This window comes from Haliotis rubra, unplaced genomic scaffold (assembly GCF_003918875.1).
Source record: "Haliotis rubra isolate DU_JTF1 unplaced genomic scaffold, ASM391887v1 Scf480, whole genome shotgun sequence".
NCBI lineage: Eukaryota > Metazoa > Mollusca > Gastropoda > Lepetellida > Haliotidae > Haliotis > Haliotis rubra.
In genome coordinates, this window is record NW_025767169.1 from 341853 (window position 1) to 357249 (window position 15397).

Below are 15397 nucleotides of genomic sequence, written 5' to 3' on the forward strand. Positions count from 1 at the left end.
CAAGCCTCTGTCAGTCTTGGTATGCAAATACACACGGGGCCATGACTGGGCATAAAATACGAAATACATGTATGTCACAAATCTGACACCTTGCAGTGCATGATACCTGGATTGCAAAGGTATCATCAGAATCCCTGAATTAACCTCCGTTGTGAGGATCGTCTTGCTAAAACCTCTTCTGTCCTGTCAGTGAGTGAATATTGTTTTACGCCATTTTCATTGTTTTTATTGATGTTACGGAAACCTCACTCTTAACCCTTTCATATTTCCACAGATTTCTGACTGAAACGGCAAAATGACGGAAGAAAAGGACAATGAGAAGTCCCTTTTGGACAACCAGGAAGATCAGAAGACCAATGCCAGCCATGTTGTTTTGGCGGAGGAGGACGACCCTGACACGCAGTGCGGGATAGGATCGTGCAAACCACGTGCATTTCAAGTCTTTGCCAATATTACAGCCTTCACAGGTTTCTTCAGCCTCACGAGCTTTCTGTCATCAACGCTGTTGGCATATGTTAATTCCCAAGTCACGACACTGGAGCGTCAGTTTGGCTTTACAAGCTCAGAAACTGGTATTATAATGGCCAGTAACGACATTGGCTATATGCTGATTGTCGTTTTCGTAGCCCACTTTGCCCATCGATCTCATATTCCCAGGGTTATGTCAGCAAGTGTCATGCTTTTTGGCATTTCCGGTCTGATTTGCTGCTTGCCTCACTTCCTGTTTGGAACGGAACAGTCGCCCACCGAGGAATACGTTTTAAGTAATGCGACGTCACGAGTGTATGGCCTGTGTTCGTTAGCAAATGACTCGCTCATGAACTTTTGTGAAGAATCTGACTCTCCTGAAAAGCCGGAAGTGACGTCAAACAGACCACGTGATCATGCGGCTGCGGCGTTTTGGATAATCATCATCGGGATGGCTCTGCAAGGCGTAGCAAAGGCCCCAAGAAACGCGTTTTCGATAACATATGTAGATGGAAATGTGGCAAAAGCCAAAACAGGATATTATATGGGTATGGAGGAGTTTCGTTATAATAATAATCCCCAAAGGTGCTGAGGTCGATGTATGTCAGCTATTGATTCACAGGGGGACAATAACGCTACGCCCATACTTTCAGAAGAAGTATGCATTAACTTTACAAACCGACACCCTGAAAATAATGTCCAGAGTAATCGAATCACAATACTGACATTGGCATATTTATGTTTAGAGTATGTCAGTAAAAGACTTTTTAAATGGCTTTATTCTTTTCCTATTCATCTACATGCTAAACAGATATGGTACTATTTTAAACTTGGATTTCTTTACTCTTCACCCTTTTCCAGGCATCATCATTAGCATGAGCATCTTCGGTCCAGCCATTGCCTTCAGTCTCGGCAGCTACTTCACCAGGATATATGTCACGTTGGAAGGTATGTACATGTCAACAGTCTGCCTCTAACATACCACTACAGTAATGTTCACGTTGGAAGGTATGTATATGTCAACAGTCTGCCTCTAACATACCACTACAGTAATGTTCACGTTGAAGGTATGTATATGTACAAGAATCTACCTCTGTCATACCACTACAGTAATGTTCACGTTGGAAGGTATCTATATGAACAGAATCTACCTCTGTCATACCACTACAGTAATGTTCACGTTGGAAGGTATCTAAGATATCGTCCTGTCATGTTCACTTTTCAAGTCTTCACAAGGTTAACCTATTTTCATTTCTTCCAAAGCACCCGAAATGTCATTAGTTACAGAGTTTATGTACGTTCATTGGAACTGAAAGGGATTCCAGGTTAAAATACTCTCTAAAAGCTCGGAAATTATCTGTGGTGTGGCTCGTTGTCTCGTTCAATTGTCAGACTTAGTTCCTCGACAGACATGGATCTTGCTCATTATATCCATCACTGATTCGTCTGGATCCAGCGCGACTGACCCGTGAAGATCCGGGTTAGAATTGGTCTTCAGTAACCCATGCTTGTCGTCACAGGCGACTAACAGTATCGGGTGGTCAGGCTCGACTATTTACAGACCTCCGCCATATAGCTGGAATATTGCTGACTCACTCTCTCACTACAACGCGATTGTTGACAGGCCGTCCATTGGGTTATCATTCTTTATTCAGCCTACAGAACATTCGTGAATTACGCATGTCTGTCAATCTTTACACCTTTCAGACACAGACCTGTACCCCCGCCACCCTCGTTGGATCGGTGCCTGGTGGCTGGGATACCTCGTGTTCGGGGCTGCAGCTGTTATCATGAGCATTCCTGTCTTCTTCTTCCCCCGCAGATTGAAGAGTGCACCGCCCAGTAATGTTGAGGACGATCTAAAGAAGAGGAAGAGGGATATTAGCCTCATAGCCAAACTTATTTTCGAGGCGAGAGGTAAAGTTCATCCCTATGACGTGTTTTATCTCATGAGAATGGATCAAGTGACAGATACCTTTGTCCTCTATTATTTAATGCCATCGTTCTGACTTCATTTGTCCTGGGCTGGAGTAATAAAGAGAATTGACAAATCAAGAGAATAGTTAAAGCACGAGGACGCTTGCGTCCGAGTGCTTTAACGTTATAATATTTCAGGGCGAAAGTGTGCTTTATTACATTTGCTAAGATGCCTAGCGGTTAGAACAATCGAAAAAAACAAACATTATCAGACAATAAAGGTATAGTTTTTTGATGACGTAACAATTGAATGACGCTATCCCGTCACTGCGCCATTCTAGTGTGCCCCCTCGTAATCAAACAATTTTACATTACGTCACAATGTAAGCGACGTCACGATGCATGTCAGTTGTCATCGCCTCGTACGGCCTGCTACAGTAAACTACACCGTTGCATCCAGTTTCTTGGTTTGCTGTTGCTTCACGCAGCTAACATCACTGGTGGAAACATTACGTTTATGTTTTACGACGGTTAAAATGTGTCATTTCGACTCACGAGTTTTCAGCGACACGGTAACGTTCGTAATGTTTACATTCCCACAATGCAATTGTGGAATGTCGCTTGACTACTCAACTTCCTCTGGATGTACTGATCTAAACTTACGCTGGTAGTAGAAATGCAACGTTCATATTGCCCCATATGGTTTACGTTAATGACAGATGTAATTAAAATAATTCAGAGAAGATATTTAATCCGAACGTAAACCGTCATCAAACTGTTATCATTTGTTTTTTTCTGGTAACGTTCGTCTTAACGTAGGGGGCAGACACATCAATAGAACAGCGCTAGTTAGCCCTGTGCGAGGATTCTTAATTTAGGTCACTGTCACCTTCGTTTCTTTTCTGCCTTAAATTAATCGTAATTATCTTTAGAAAGTATTAAATTTGGCATCTTAGAAAAGAAATACACTTCGCCCTACCACCATGTATAGTGTAATAAAACACACTTTCGCCCTGAACTATTATAACGTTAAAGCACTCGGACGCAAGCGTCCTCGTGCTTTAACTATAATAGTTCAGGGCGAAAGTGTGTTTTATTACACTGCCCCGAACTATGGTGGTTAAAGCACTCGGACGCAAGCGTCCTCGTGCTTTAACGTTATAATAGTTCAGGGCGAAAGTGTGTTTTATTACACTATACATGGTGGTAGAGCGAAGTGTATTTCTTAAATACATGGTGGTAGAGTGAACTGTATTTCTTTTCTAAGATGCCAAATTTATACTTTCTAAGGATAATTACGATTAATCTAAGGCAGAAAACAAACGACGGTGTCGGTGACCTAAATTAAGAATCCTCGCACAGGGCTAACTGGCGCGCTGTCCTATAGATGTGTTTGCCCCCCTACGTTAAGACAAACGTTACCAGAAAAAACAGATAAATGATAAACAGTTTGAAGACGGTTTACGTTCGGATAAATATCTTCTCTGAATTATTTTAATTACATCTGTGATTAACATAAACTATAAGGGGCAACTTCGAATTTTTCCGATATTTTAACCGTCCGAAAACATAAACGTAATGTTTCCACCAGTGATGTTAGCTGCGTGAAACAACTGCAAACCAAGAAACGGGATGCAATGGAGTAGTTTACTGTAGGAGGCTGTACGAGGCGATGACAACTGACATGCATCGTAAACGTCGTTACATTGTGACGTAATGCAAAATTGTTCGATTACGAGGGGGTAGACTAGAATGGCGCAGGGACGCCAATACATTGTGACGTAATGCAAAAAGTGCACATTATCGTCTGATAACGTACTGTCGGCGCCTTTGATCTTTCACCGAAGCATCTTAGAATTGTCCATAGAGTAGCCCCGTAACTACTATTTTTACCCACGTGGTCAATGTATGGGTAGTTGCATACTAATCTCGTACGTCACACGAATGTCGTATCGCGTTGACCTGTGTCGTAACGACTTGACCTGAGATTCTAACGATTTGATTGGATAACCGATGACCTCTCAGTTAGGTCACGTTGTGACGGAACTACTTGTTCATCCAAACAAACACGTGAATTCATTCATTCTACAACTTTGTGCATTGTGGGAATGTAAACATTGCGAACGTTGCCGTGTCGCTGTTTAATTGTGAGTCGAACTGAGACATTATATACGTTAAGACGAACGTTACCAGAAAAAACAGATAAATGATAAACAGTTTGATGACGGTTTACGTTCGGATAAATATCTTCTCTGAATTATTTTAATTACATCTGTGATTAACATAAACTATAAGGGGCGACTTGTGAGTCGAATTTTTCCGATATTTTAACCGTCCGAAAACATAAACGTAATGTTTCCACCAGTGATGTTAGCCGAGTGAAGCAGTTGCAAACCAAGAAACGGGGTGCTACGGAGTAGTTTATTGTAGGAGGCTGTACGAGAGGCGATGACAACTGACATGCATCGTGACGTCGGTTACCAAGGGGACAGACGAGAATGGCGTAGTGACGTCAATACAGTGTGACGTCATGCAAAAGTATACTTCAGAACAAAATTCTTCCGCAACCTCTTTATGAAACCGGTTTCGGTTTGAAACCATAACAATAACAAAAATACGCTATTTTGTCAATTCAATGCATGTAAGAGGTGGGTAATAAATAAAATAACACACTCGGTCTCATTACATACGAATTATATGATACTCGTGACCTTCCTATGGTTTCCATATGAAGGACACTCGTTTCGTATAATTCGTATGTAATGAGACCTCGTGTAGTATTCTCTATTTATTTACCATGTCTTTCTGAGTCTCTCAGTGTCTCTGGGGCGGTGGGGTAGCCCAGTGGTTAACGCGTTCGCTCGTCACACTGAAGACCCGGGTTCGATTCCCCACATGGGTACATTGTGTGAAACCCATTTCTGGTATCCCCCGCCGTGATATTGCTGGAATATTGCTAAAAGCGGCGTAAACCTAAACTCACTCACTCACTCAGTGTGTCTGTGTCTGTTTCCTAATTCACAGATTACTTAAAGGTGTTTGTTGGCATCTTGACCAACCCTCTGTACGTCACTCTGGTCATGGCCAGTGTGTGTCATCTATTCTCTGTTGGGGGAGCGCATGCCTTCATGCCCAAGTACATGGAAAACCAGTTCGGCCTTCCAGCATGGAAAGCCAACCTTCTCATGGGTAACGTACCATTTTCATTTCAAAGTATACGAAAAATGATTTGGATAGATTTAAAATAAAAAGAAAAAAAAAAGAAAAAAAGAAGCATTGATAATTTTGATGCTTTTTCGTTTTCTTAAAAGTGTATTATGTTTCTAGTCACGATATGGTTGAAATATTGCCGATGTGACTTAAAATCTTCACTCACTCACTCATTAAAAGTGTATTTGAATATTTTACCGTTTAACAAACTTGTCAGTTTAACAAAACTGTCAAATTTGTAAGAAATGGCAATATATTCTTCAACTCGGAGGCTACAATTTCGAGTTTATTCAATATCTTAACCATGTATTACATTCAAAACAGGAGACTGAAAATTATGTCTAAGTCTTCAAAGACAATACAACCTTTTAATTATGAAAAAATAACATATTACATTGTTTCATCTATTAGTCACATGATCATAACGGGTCCGGGTATTGAGACGGGTACCCCGGTACAACTCAGTACCCACCCGTACGGGGTATCCGGGTTACCCGTCCCAGCCCTATTGTAAACGTTCGTGGAGACGTCACGTGTACGTCATAGGTTGTGAGATACTCATTGGTGTGATGGTGGTGTCGATTTTAGCCACTATTGGTACAACACGGGAAGGCGACACAAAGACAGGTCACACTGTACAGAATAAATATTTTGTTCATTCCAGCTGGTCTGAGTATGCCGATGGCGTCACTGGGAACATTTGTTGGCGGCTGGTTGACCAAAAAGTTTAAAATGAACCCCATAACAGGGTTGAAGTTTGTCAACATCTTCACGTTCGTCACGGTTCTAGTTGTCGCCCTTGGATTTCTGTTTGGATGTCCACAACCAAAGATACTGAACCAACCTGGGTAGGTGAATTAATTATTTAACGGGGTACAATTTCAGAAAAGTATGAAAGCGATCAACGTAGCCCCTTTATTTGGCTTTTGAGACAGAGTTTGGTCGGAAATTTTTCTCAAACCAGGGATGCGTTGTGCAGTCTCCACGCCTGTGGCAAGACGATGACGCAAGTGAGCAGCCCGGATGTAGTGGTGCTGGGCTTGGGTGGTAACTCTTGGACGGCCGCTTCTCAGGCGATCTTTGGCGGAATTGGTCTGCCGTAAACGATCTCAAAGACGAGATATGGTGCTCTGATGAACGTTGAAATGTCGTATAATGCTGACTGCGACTCCCCATTTTCAAGGCGGCTTATGCCATGGCGATATTTCGATTGGCGGCATTCAGCTGTGGCCTGATGATTTCCTCTTTTCCAGGCAAAAACGATTGACAAAATTAAGAGTTTGCCTTTTAAAGGTTATCGATACCGCATAGGTTTCTGCTTACTTGCACGTGCATTTTGCTTTGCATGTTTTCTTGGTGACGTTTTTGGTGTATATTTCTTCAAACGCTTCTAAACCAAGGATAAAAGTCAAAATTGCCACGTTTTGGCTCTGAAGCTGTTTCCAATCACACAAAGGTGTTTTGGAAAGAAATAGTATGTTTGTATTGTTTTGCCACAGCTACATGAGTCCAATATTCTCAAAATCACCTATGCGTTTCTTTTTTTGAAGAGTGTATTAAATCGTCTTACGACAGTTTGCCTTAATGTTATGGACCTGCACATCCCTGAGATAACCTGGAAGATACCTTCTTGCTGGTGACTTTATAATGTGTTCGGCTTAAATAATTAAATGACTGGAAAACATTCTGTGTCAAACAGAGTATAGGTTGGTCTCTTAGTGAATGATCCCATTTCACCAAATAGGTCGACACTATCATCGGCGGCTGACCAAGGCGAATGCGGTAGTTCCACCTGCCACTGCAACGACAACGACTTCTTCCCCATCTGTGGCTCCGACAACAACAACTATTACTCACCGTGCCACGCAGGGTGCCTCGCCCAGAAAGGACCGGTAATACAAAACACTACTTTCAATATAAGAAGCAATATCACAGGCGTCCAACCGTCCATCCATTAACAAATGCATCAAGCAAGAATGAAATATAGTAGAATCCGATGAGATCTCAGTTGAAACAAGGTGAGCTTGGACGATACTGTTTCAATATTATCGACGAGAATATCAGGAATTACTAAATAGTAAATACCTTAATCATTGGTATTAAACAAGGAAAAAAACATCTTCATAAATAAAGTAGAGCCCATTTATGATCTCAAATATGTCACGAGCATGTCTTGAATCACTATCAAAGAGTGAGGATACAAGTGTGTTGAGTGTATCCTGCCCTGTAAACACATGCAAAGGCGGGTCAGTTGTTCAGAATTGCATTAGTGTGATCGGTGGCTATGTCAAAACTTCAATGCCTTGATATCTGTTGGTATAATCTCCACCAAGGTGATTTCCGTTATTAATAATTTGCGATACTAGTCATTTCTAATCTCCATGAAAAGCAGCCCCCATTTTTATCCCGATTTTATCATGAGCATGCGGTTTTGATGATGTTCGAGAAAAGGTGAGCGTATTCTGCCCATCATTAGCAACCGTACCAAACACAAGTATTCACCAACACAAACACGGGAAATATACTCAGAGGCAAAAGTTATGGTGAGCCTTTGAATCAGAAAAAGAGTGCGTTAACATGGTCGAAGAAATACAACCAAGCAGTTGTTTTCGAAATGAACAAAATTTGCAAGAATCATGACAGATTCGAGAAAACTGGCCCGAATTGTTCACTTGCAGACAACATACCTCTGACCATTTCGACGCAATTCCGTCTTAAGAAGCGCAGAAGTCAGAAAACACCAAGTTATCCTTGTGGAGTACGTTATACATGCCATGCCTCTAGGAAAGTGACAGATTGAGATCTATAGGGAAGCTTGCCGATTCAACGCAGGTTGACTTTGCTCTATTCAACGTCCATAAAAACACCATCGGCACTTATAGTGACGTTTTCAGCTAAACAATCAAGTTTTAGACCGTCCAGTAGTGGAAGCCCACCAGTAGCGAACCCACGTCATAAACGATGGATTAAAACCACGCACCTCCGACACAGGATCCGGACAGAAACCCTTACAACCCGAATGTAGCAACAGAAGTGTATCTGCGAGAACCGTTCGATGTGTACTCGTCTGTGCAATACGCTCAGTCCGACGGCCAATTCTGACGCTAGAACATCGTCTTAGACATCGACAACGATGTCTTCATTGGAGCAAGCAGCACTTGCGATGGGAGCACGTCGGTTGAGAGGAATTCTCTCCAACGAGCTGACGACAGAATATGTGTCTACAGGAGCACAGGTAAACGTTACATCAGGCAACATGTTCTGAAATAGGCTTGGTTTTTGGAAGTCATGATCTTCGCTGCGATAACAGCAGCAGTAAATGACATTAGGGATAGTGATTGAGGGGAACTTTAAGTGAAGAGTAGGGACGTTTCAACACGATAACGTCAGACCATATGTTGCTGGCCCACACGATTCCCTGATCTGTCACACTTTGAACAAATCTGTAATGAATTGGAGCGACGTTTACGACGTCATCCGAATCCTCCACAACACTGCAGACACCGGAAAATAATTCCTCGGATATGTATATCTTTCCCAGGACTTTCACTGACGTTTAGTGGCTTGAGAGTGGCGAAGGTGGGAGGCCTTCATCAATGCACAAGGTGGACACACCCGCTACTGACCGTGTGAACCGTGAACCCCTTCAGTCCAACCCCATGACCCCATTGTGTCGTGGCTGATTTGCATAAGCCAGTTGCGCTGTTCCTATGGACGGTTCTTTTTCTTTTTTCTTACCATGTAATAGCAATTCACTTTCAGTAAACGTTTAACACTGATTCTGTTTGTTGTGTGTGTCACAAAAAACCTTTGCCTTTGAGTACAGTATCCATCATTTTATTATCTACTGACATGACTCGATTACTTAGTTGTTTTAGGCTGGGCTATTTCAAGGGTCACAAATGATAACAGTGCTGATGCAGATCCTGGTCGGAGAGAGTGAGTGAGTTAAGTGTTACATCACATCGGCATTATTTCAGCCATATAGCGACGGGTGGTGGGAAAGAAAACATATGCCAGTGCTGGCAGCATTTCTGGCATCGTTGGCACAGTTATTGCCACGCCAAGAGTATTGAGGCAGATGAAGCGGCGATTGAGAGTGATGAGGAAACACTGCATCTTGATGTTCCACAGAGTTACACGAACTGCACGTGCATACCCAACGGTGGCAGGGCGAGCCCGGGTCTGTGTGACTTCGACTGTCCATACCTGTATCCCTACGCTGTGACCCTTGCTGTCTCGGCCTTTCTCAGCACAATGCTTATCATGCCAAAGGTCATCATAAAGATCAGGTGAGATCATATTTGCTAAAGGTCATCATGAAATCAGGTGAAATCATACTTACTAACTACTAACTCTCCCAAAAGTCCAAACCTTTCACAATCGGTTTTCCTTTTGAGAATATTTTCCTAAAGAGAAAAATTGTCACAAGACGATTTCCACAATAAACTCGTGAAGATCCGGCTTTGAATCGGTCTTCAGAAACCCATGCTTTTCTTAAGAGGCGACTAACGGGATCGGGTGGTCAGGCTCGCTGACTTGGTTGACACGTGTCATCGGTTCCCAATTACGCAGATCGATGCTCATGCTGTTGTTCACTAGATTGTCTGGTCCAGACTCGATTATTTACAGACCGCCGCCATATAGCTGGAATATTGCTGAGTGCGGCGTAAAACTAAACTCACTCACTCACCCCATGCTGTTGATCACTGGATTGTCTGGTTTTAACTCGATTATACAGACCGCCGCCATATAGCTGGAATATTGCTTTGTGCGGCGTTAAGCAACCTACAAGAAACCATTTCCACAAGCAAATGATCAGCTTGTGTTCTACGTTTTCATTATTCTTCATTATGTTCTACTTTTTCATGTGATTTAGGTTTGGGATTGTTTTTCATATCAAATTTTCCTAAACCTTATACATGTATTTCATTTGATTTTCATGTGCTCTAAATTTTATTTTCATCCGTTTTATTGTGTTTTATTTTCATTTGATATCGTTTACATGAGGTCAACTTCTTCATTTCATTTGATTTTTATGTTTTCTGAACTTTTGCCTTTCAGGTACTCTTCATTTTCATTTGATTTCATTTACGTGGAGTCTATATTTTCATCTGCATCCATTTACAATTAATTTGATTGAGATTTTCATTTAATTTTCATTTGCTCTTTTAATTTCATTTACATTGGGTTTACACATTTATTTAATTAACATCGACTCTACATTCTCATTTGTTTTAGAGTTTTATTTAATTCCATTTTCCCGGGGTTTGTATTTTCAGGAGCGTCACAGAATGGGAGAAACCGATTGCGATTGCGTTTTCATCGTTTATGACGTCAATGTTTGGTAGGACATTTAACATGGTTTAGGAACTGCATATCCAATTGTTTTCAAGTTCTATAAAAGGTTGATTCGGATAAAGGAATATCTCAACAAGATGATGCTCTTTGGAAACAGTACCAAATCATCTTTCATATGACACACAAATACATGTAATGAAATATTACAATCAAAGTTTTGTATATAACACTTAAATGTATAGATATTTGATACCAGACGAAGAGTATCCGCCATTTCTTCTGTAATTCCTGGCTCCGTGAATGAGTGTTTCGAAAACCTCATATGTTGGTTCTGGTCATGTATAACGTTGTTTTATTTACGTCTTACTGCAGGCTGGCTCCTTGGACGTGTTTCGAAAACGAAAATGTGCCAGTTCTGGTCATCTAAAACATTGCCGTATTTACATCTTATTTCAGGCTTTCTTCTTGGACCAATCATATACGGCCGCGTCATAGACTCCACCTGCCTGATTTGGGATTCGCCTTGTGGTGAAAGAGGAGCATGCGCATTATATGATATCGTCGACTTCCGTCAGAAAATGCATGGATTCTTCGTAGTATCGCGTGGTGTAACCTGCTTCTGTTTGCTCATCGCTCTGGCAATTGCCGTTAAGACTAAAAAGTTGCAAAATGTCAAGCCCACGAAGGAAAATGAAGAGGAGGTGATCCAAGGATAAAAATAGTGAAATATGATTGCAGCGAGCAGGGTGTTACCAACTTATAAATCAGTTCCTGCCAAAGACATATATTCACTTCTTTTTGTCAGTAAATCAAGTCTTAATTCTGGCTGTTTCTCTGATAGGATGAGATAGACATTTTTCCCCTTTTACACCGCTTTTAGAATTATGCCATCAACGTCATGTCGACAGGGGGCGGTACGGTAGCCTAGTGGTTAAAGCGTTCGCTCGTCTTGACGAAGACCCTGGCTCAATTCCCCAAATGGGTACAGTGTGTGAAACCCATTACTGGTATCCCCCGCCGTGATGTTGCTGGAATATTGCTAAAGCGGCGTAAAACCATACTCACTCACTCATGTCCACGGACATGGATTCCACACATTGTTATTATATGGTGAATAGAATTCACGTCCTCGGCTTTTGCATAACGATCACTGGCTATAGTCTAATTCTGTGAATTACTTAGTCTGTGTCAAGATTGGTCAATGCTATTTTAAACACGTGCTTATGGTATAGTCAGCCATCCAAAGTACAGAAGAAAATAGAATAGAACCACCCACAACATAAAGCCAACTGGAAATACATCTACTCCGGCGGCAACGGTGTAGATATTCATGCTGCGATTGTCATGTGGAACATATTGGAATTTGTACATATATAGTAATAAAACGGCCTTTCTCCAAACTTGAGCACGCACGTAGCAAGCCAGTGTTTTCGTGTAAGCCCGATAGGTTGCAAAGTAGTATTGAGGCTTGCCCAACCTTTTTAACAACAATCATATGTAAGCCTGGGCTTTTTTTATAATGGTAGCTACGCCCCTGTTGAGTTGAAAGAGCAGTACATGCCACAACACCGAAATAGCATACTATAGTTCTTGTAAAGAAAACCGGAACTTAATATCGCCTACACCATCACCTGTATAGCACTACATTTACCACAAAACATATACTGAGAGAAACAAATAAAGGAACACTAGACAATTCTAGTGTTCCTTTAATATTTTCCAGTTTTCATCACCAGCTTTAATAGCGCTGTGGGAGGAAATCTGAGAATAAATAAAATAAAAGGAACACTGCATGAAGTGGCGTTCCTTTATTTGTTTCCCCCAGTATATATAGCGTCACATTACTATTCTGTCTATCTGGTTCATTTGATTTTAAGAATATTACAATGTGATCATGTCCTCGCCTAAATATACTATATACGTTTATTTGATAAAATTATATGTATCCTTTTGTAGATAAATATGCATGTATCCTTTTTTGTTCTATCAAATGAGTCAGACGTCAGTGTTTGCTAAAGATGACGATTATTTCCGATGACGATTATTTGGAGATTTAACGTGCGCTTTCCAACTTGATGCATATTTCGCACATGGGTCCGCCAGGCGATTTGGTGTTAGACCCAGAGACGGGTGATTATGGCCGAACGAAAGGACAGCCTCGGGGAGGCGTTAAGGTTGCATATTTGATTGTATTAATTTTGATATTGTAATTTTGCTAGAAGTGGTGGGGGCAGCGGAAACACGGGGTATTGTGCCTGGTTGCATTCTATTTTCATTTCCTCCTTTTGTTTCAGGTTATGTTGTTTTTTAAAAGATGATTTCTGTTTTGATTTGTTTCACTGCCGGGTCATGATGAATATATGCATTTCAGTGTTACGTATTTTGACCCACCGAATGATAATTATCTCCTTGGAATCGGATGATCACAATGTGTGTCCATCAGTGTTAAACATATTGACCCTTTTGAATTATAATTATCTCCTTGGAATCGGATGATCACGATGTATGTCTAGCAGTGTTTGATACATTGATTATAGTTGACATGGATCGGATGATTACAATGTGTGTCTATCAGTGTTAAATATATTGACCCTTTTGAATTATAATTATCTGATTGGAATCGGATGATCACGATGTATGTCTAGCAGTGTTAGATACATTGACACAGTTGACATGGATCAGATGAATTACAATGTGTGACTATCGCTGTTAAATATATTGACACAATTGAATTATAATTATCTGATTGGAATCGGATGATCACAATGTGTGACTATCAGTGTTATTTATGCACCTCGTCATAAATATCGCACCACCCACTTTTTTCACAAGTAAAACTGGATCTACAACCTCATACAAATGGTGCTTACAAAAGCACATTAACTGTTTAGATGGCCTCATGTGAGCGTTCAGTCAGAAAATTGACAACACAAGACGGCTGAATTTGAGCACTAATTGATGGTTTAACAATATTGCAACATCACGGCGGGGACACCAGAAATGGGCAAACTAAAGTTGACGAGCCAACGCACTAAAATAACACACCGCACTAATTGATGGTTAAAGCAAACTAAAGTTCACTAAAATCACCGTAAAAAGGTGAAATAAGTATGGCTGCCGGGGTCGTTACAACAGACACACAACACAATCACATTTCATTAATGTTGAACACACTAGTAAGGTCCACAATGACTGGCTAACTCAGTATCTGGTGTAACCGCCTCGCACTTGGATAACATTTTCTACACGCCGTCTCATGCTGGCCACCAGACGTCTGATTCTCTGTTGGGGATCTGCTGCCACTCATCATGCAATGCAAGGGTCAATTCCTGAAGGTTCTGAACTGGAGGATCCCTTGCTCTCACCCTACGTCCCAAAATGTCCCACAAATGCTCAATAGGATTCATGTCTGGACTTCTGGCTGGCCATGGTAGTGTCTCAATGGCGTTGTGTTGGAGATGCTGAACAACAGCTCGAGCACGATGTGGTCTGGCATTATCGTCCATGAAGACTGGACGTGTGACGAGAGCATGGTTATCGATATGAGGCACTACAGCACCGTCCAGGATCAAGTTCTGGTACCTCTGTCCATTCAGTGTCCCGTGAACTGTGATGAGGTCAAGTTTACAATCACAGGAAGAACACACCCACACCATGACGGATCACCCCCAAATGAAACTTCAACTTGAATGTTCCTCTGATCATATCCTGTGCCTCTCTGCCTCAAAACACGTTCCCTCCCGTCTTTATGATGCAGCAAAAATCGGCTTTCATCGGACCAGTGAATTTTTCTCCTTGTCCTCAGGTTCCAGCGAGCACGTGCTTGGCACCAGGCTAAACGGGCATGGCGGTGCTGATTTAAAGCTTAATTTATGCCTACAATCAAATTTTAGCTGTGGCAGCCTACATAACATACGCCAAAAGGGGCTATGTGCATACTATATTTATAGCAAACCGACCCCCGGAACATGCATGCATAAGGCAAGCATGCACGTGCAACTCAGAACAGGGTGTGTTTATGATTTTATGTTCACAGATGGCGTCGTATATTACATGTATGTGTTGTGTAAAAAATCTTTTTTCTACTTTGACTTTCAAATGGGTGGTGCTATACTTTTGACGAGGTGTATATATTGACACATTAAGTTTTATTAAACTAATTACAATAAGTTCATTAAATTGAAGTTGTTATCTTTATCATATATGTCTACACATAGATCCGGATTAGAATAGCTACAAAAAAAAGAAAAAGAAAGGTGATTTGAATATTGCTGTCGGTGAAGTGTATATATTATCTACGGTGGCATTGAATCTGAACGCAGCAATTGGTCACAATGAAATTTCACATCATGCATGAACAGCATGTGCTGCACGTGATGGGAGTCTTTTGAGGACGACACGATTACAAATTCAACCCAGGCACTGAGCAACTGTGTATTTATTGGAGCAGACATAATTGCGAAATTTTGGGTTCAACAGAGATGGGACTTCAAATCCCAAG

At 41.3% G+C, this 15397-nt stretch overlaps 1 protein-coding gene across 1 annotated transcript; it reads left to right on the top strand.

The window, feature by feature from the left end:
• Nucleotides 1-283: 283 nt before the first annotated feature.
• On the top strand, nucleotides 284-12148 carry LOC124291084 (solute carrier organic anion transporter family member 2A1-like). Its single transcript, XM_046727989.1, has 9 exons — nucleotides 284-1016; nucleotides 1330-1416; nucleotides 2176-2385; nucleotides 5410-5574; nucleotides 6260-6443; nucleotides 7340-7487; nucleotides 9730-9887; nucleotides 10878-10942; nucleotides 11353-12148. Exons 1-9 carry the CDS (start codon nucleotides 296-298, stop codon nucleotides 11610-11612), a joined length of 1998 nt encoding a protein of 665 aa, XP_046583945.1. The 5' UTR covers nucleotides 284-295; the 3' UTR covers nucleotides 11613-12148.
• Nucleotides 12149-15397: the final 3249 nt, after the last annotated feature.

Bases quoted from the DNA above. Each gene is read 5' to 3' on its own strand.
- LOC124291084 (XM_046727989.1), top strand. From the start codon at position 296: ATGACGGAAGAAAAGGACAATGAGAAGTCCCTTTTGGACAACCAGGAA. The intron at 1,417-2,175 runs GTATGTACATGT...TACACCTTTCAG, and splicing joins GATATATGTCACGTTGGAAG to ACACAGACCTGTACCCCCGC. The intron at 9,888-10,877 runs GTGAGATCATAT...TTGTATTTTCAG, and splicing joins AAGGTCATCATAAAGATCAG to GAGCGTCACAGAATGGGAGA.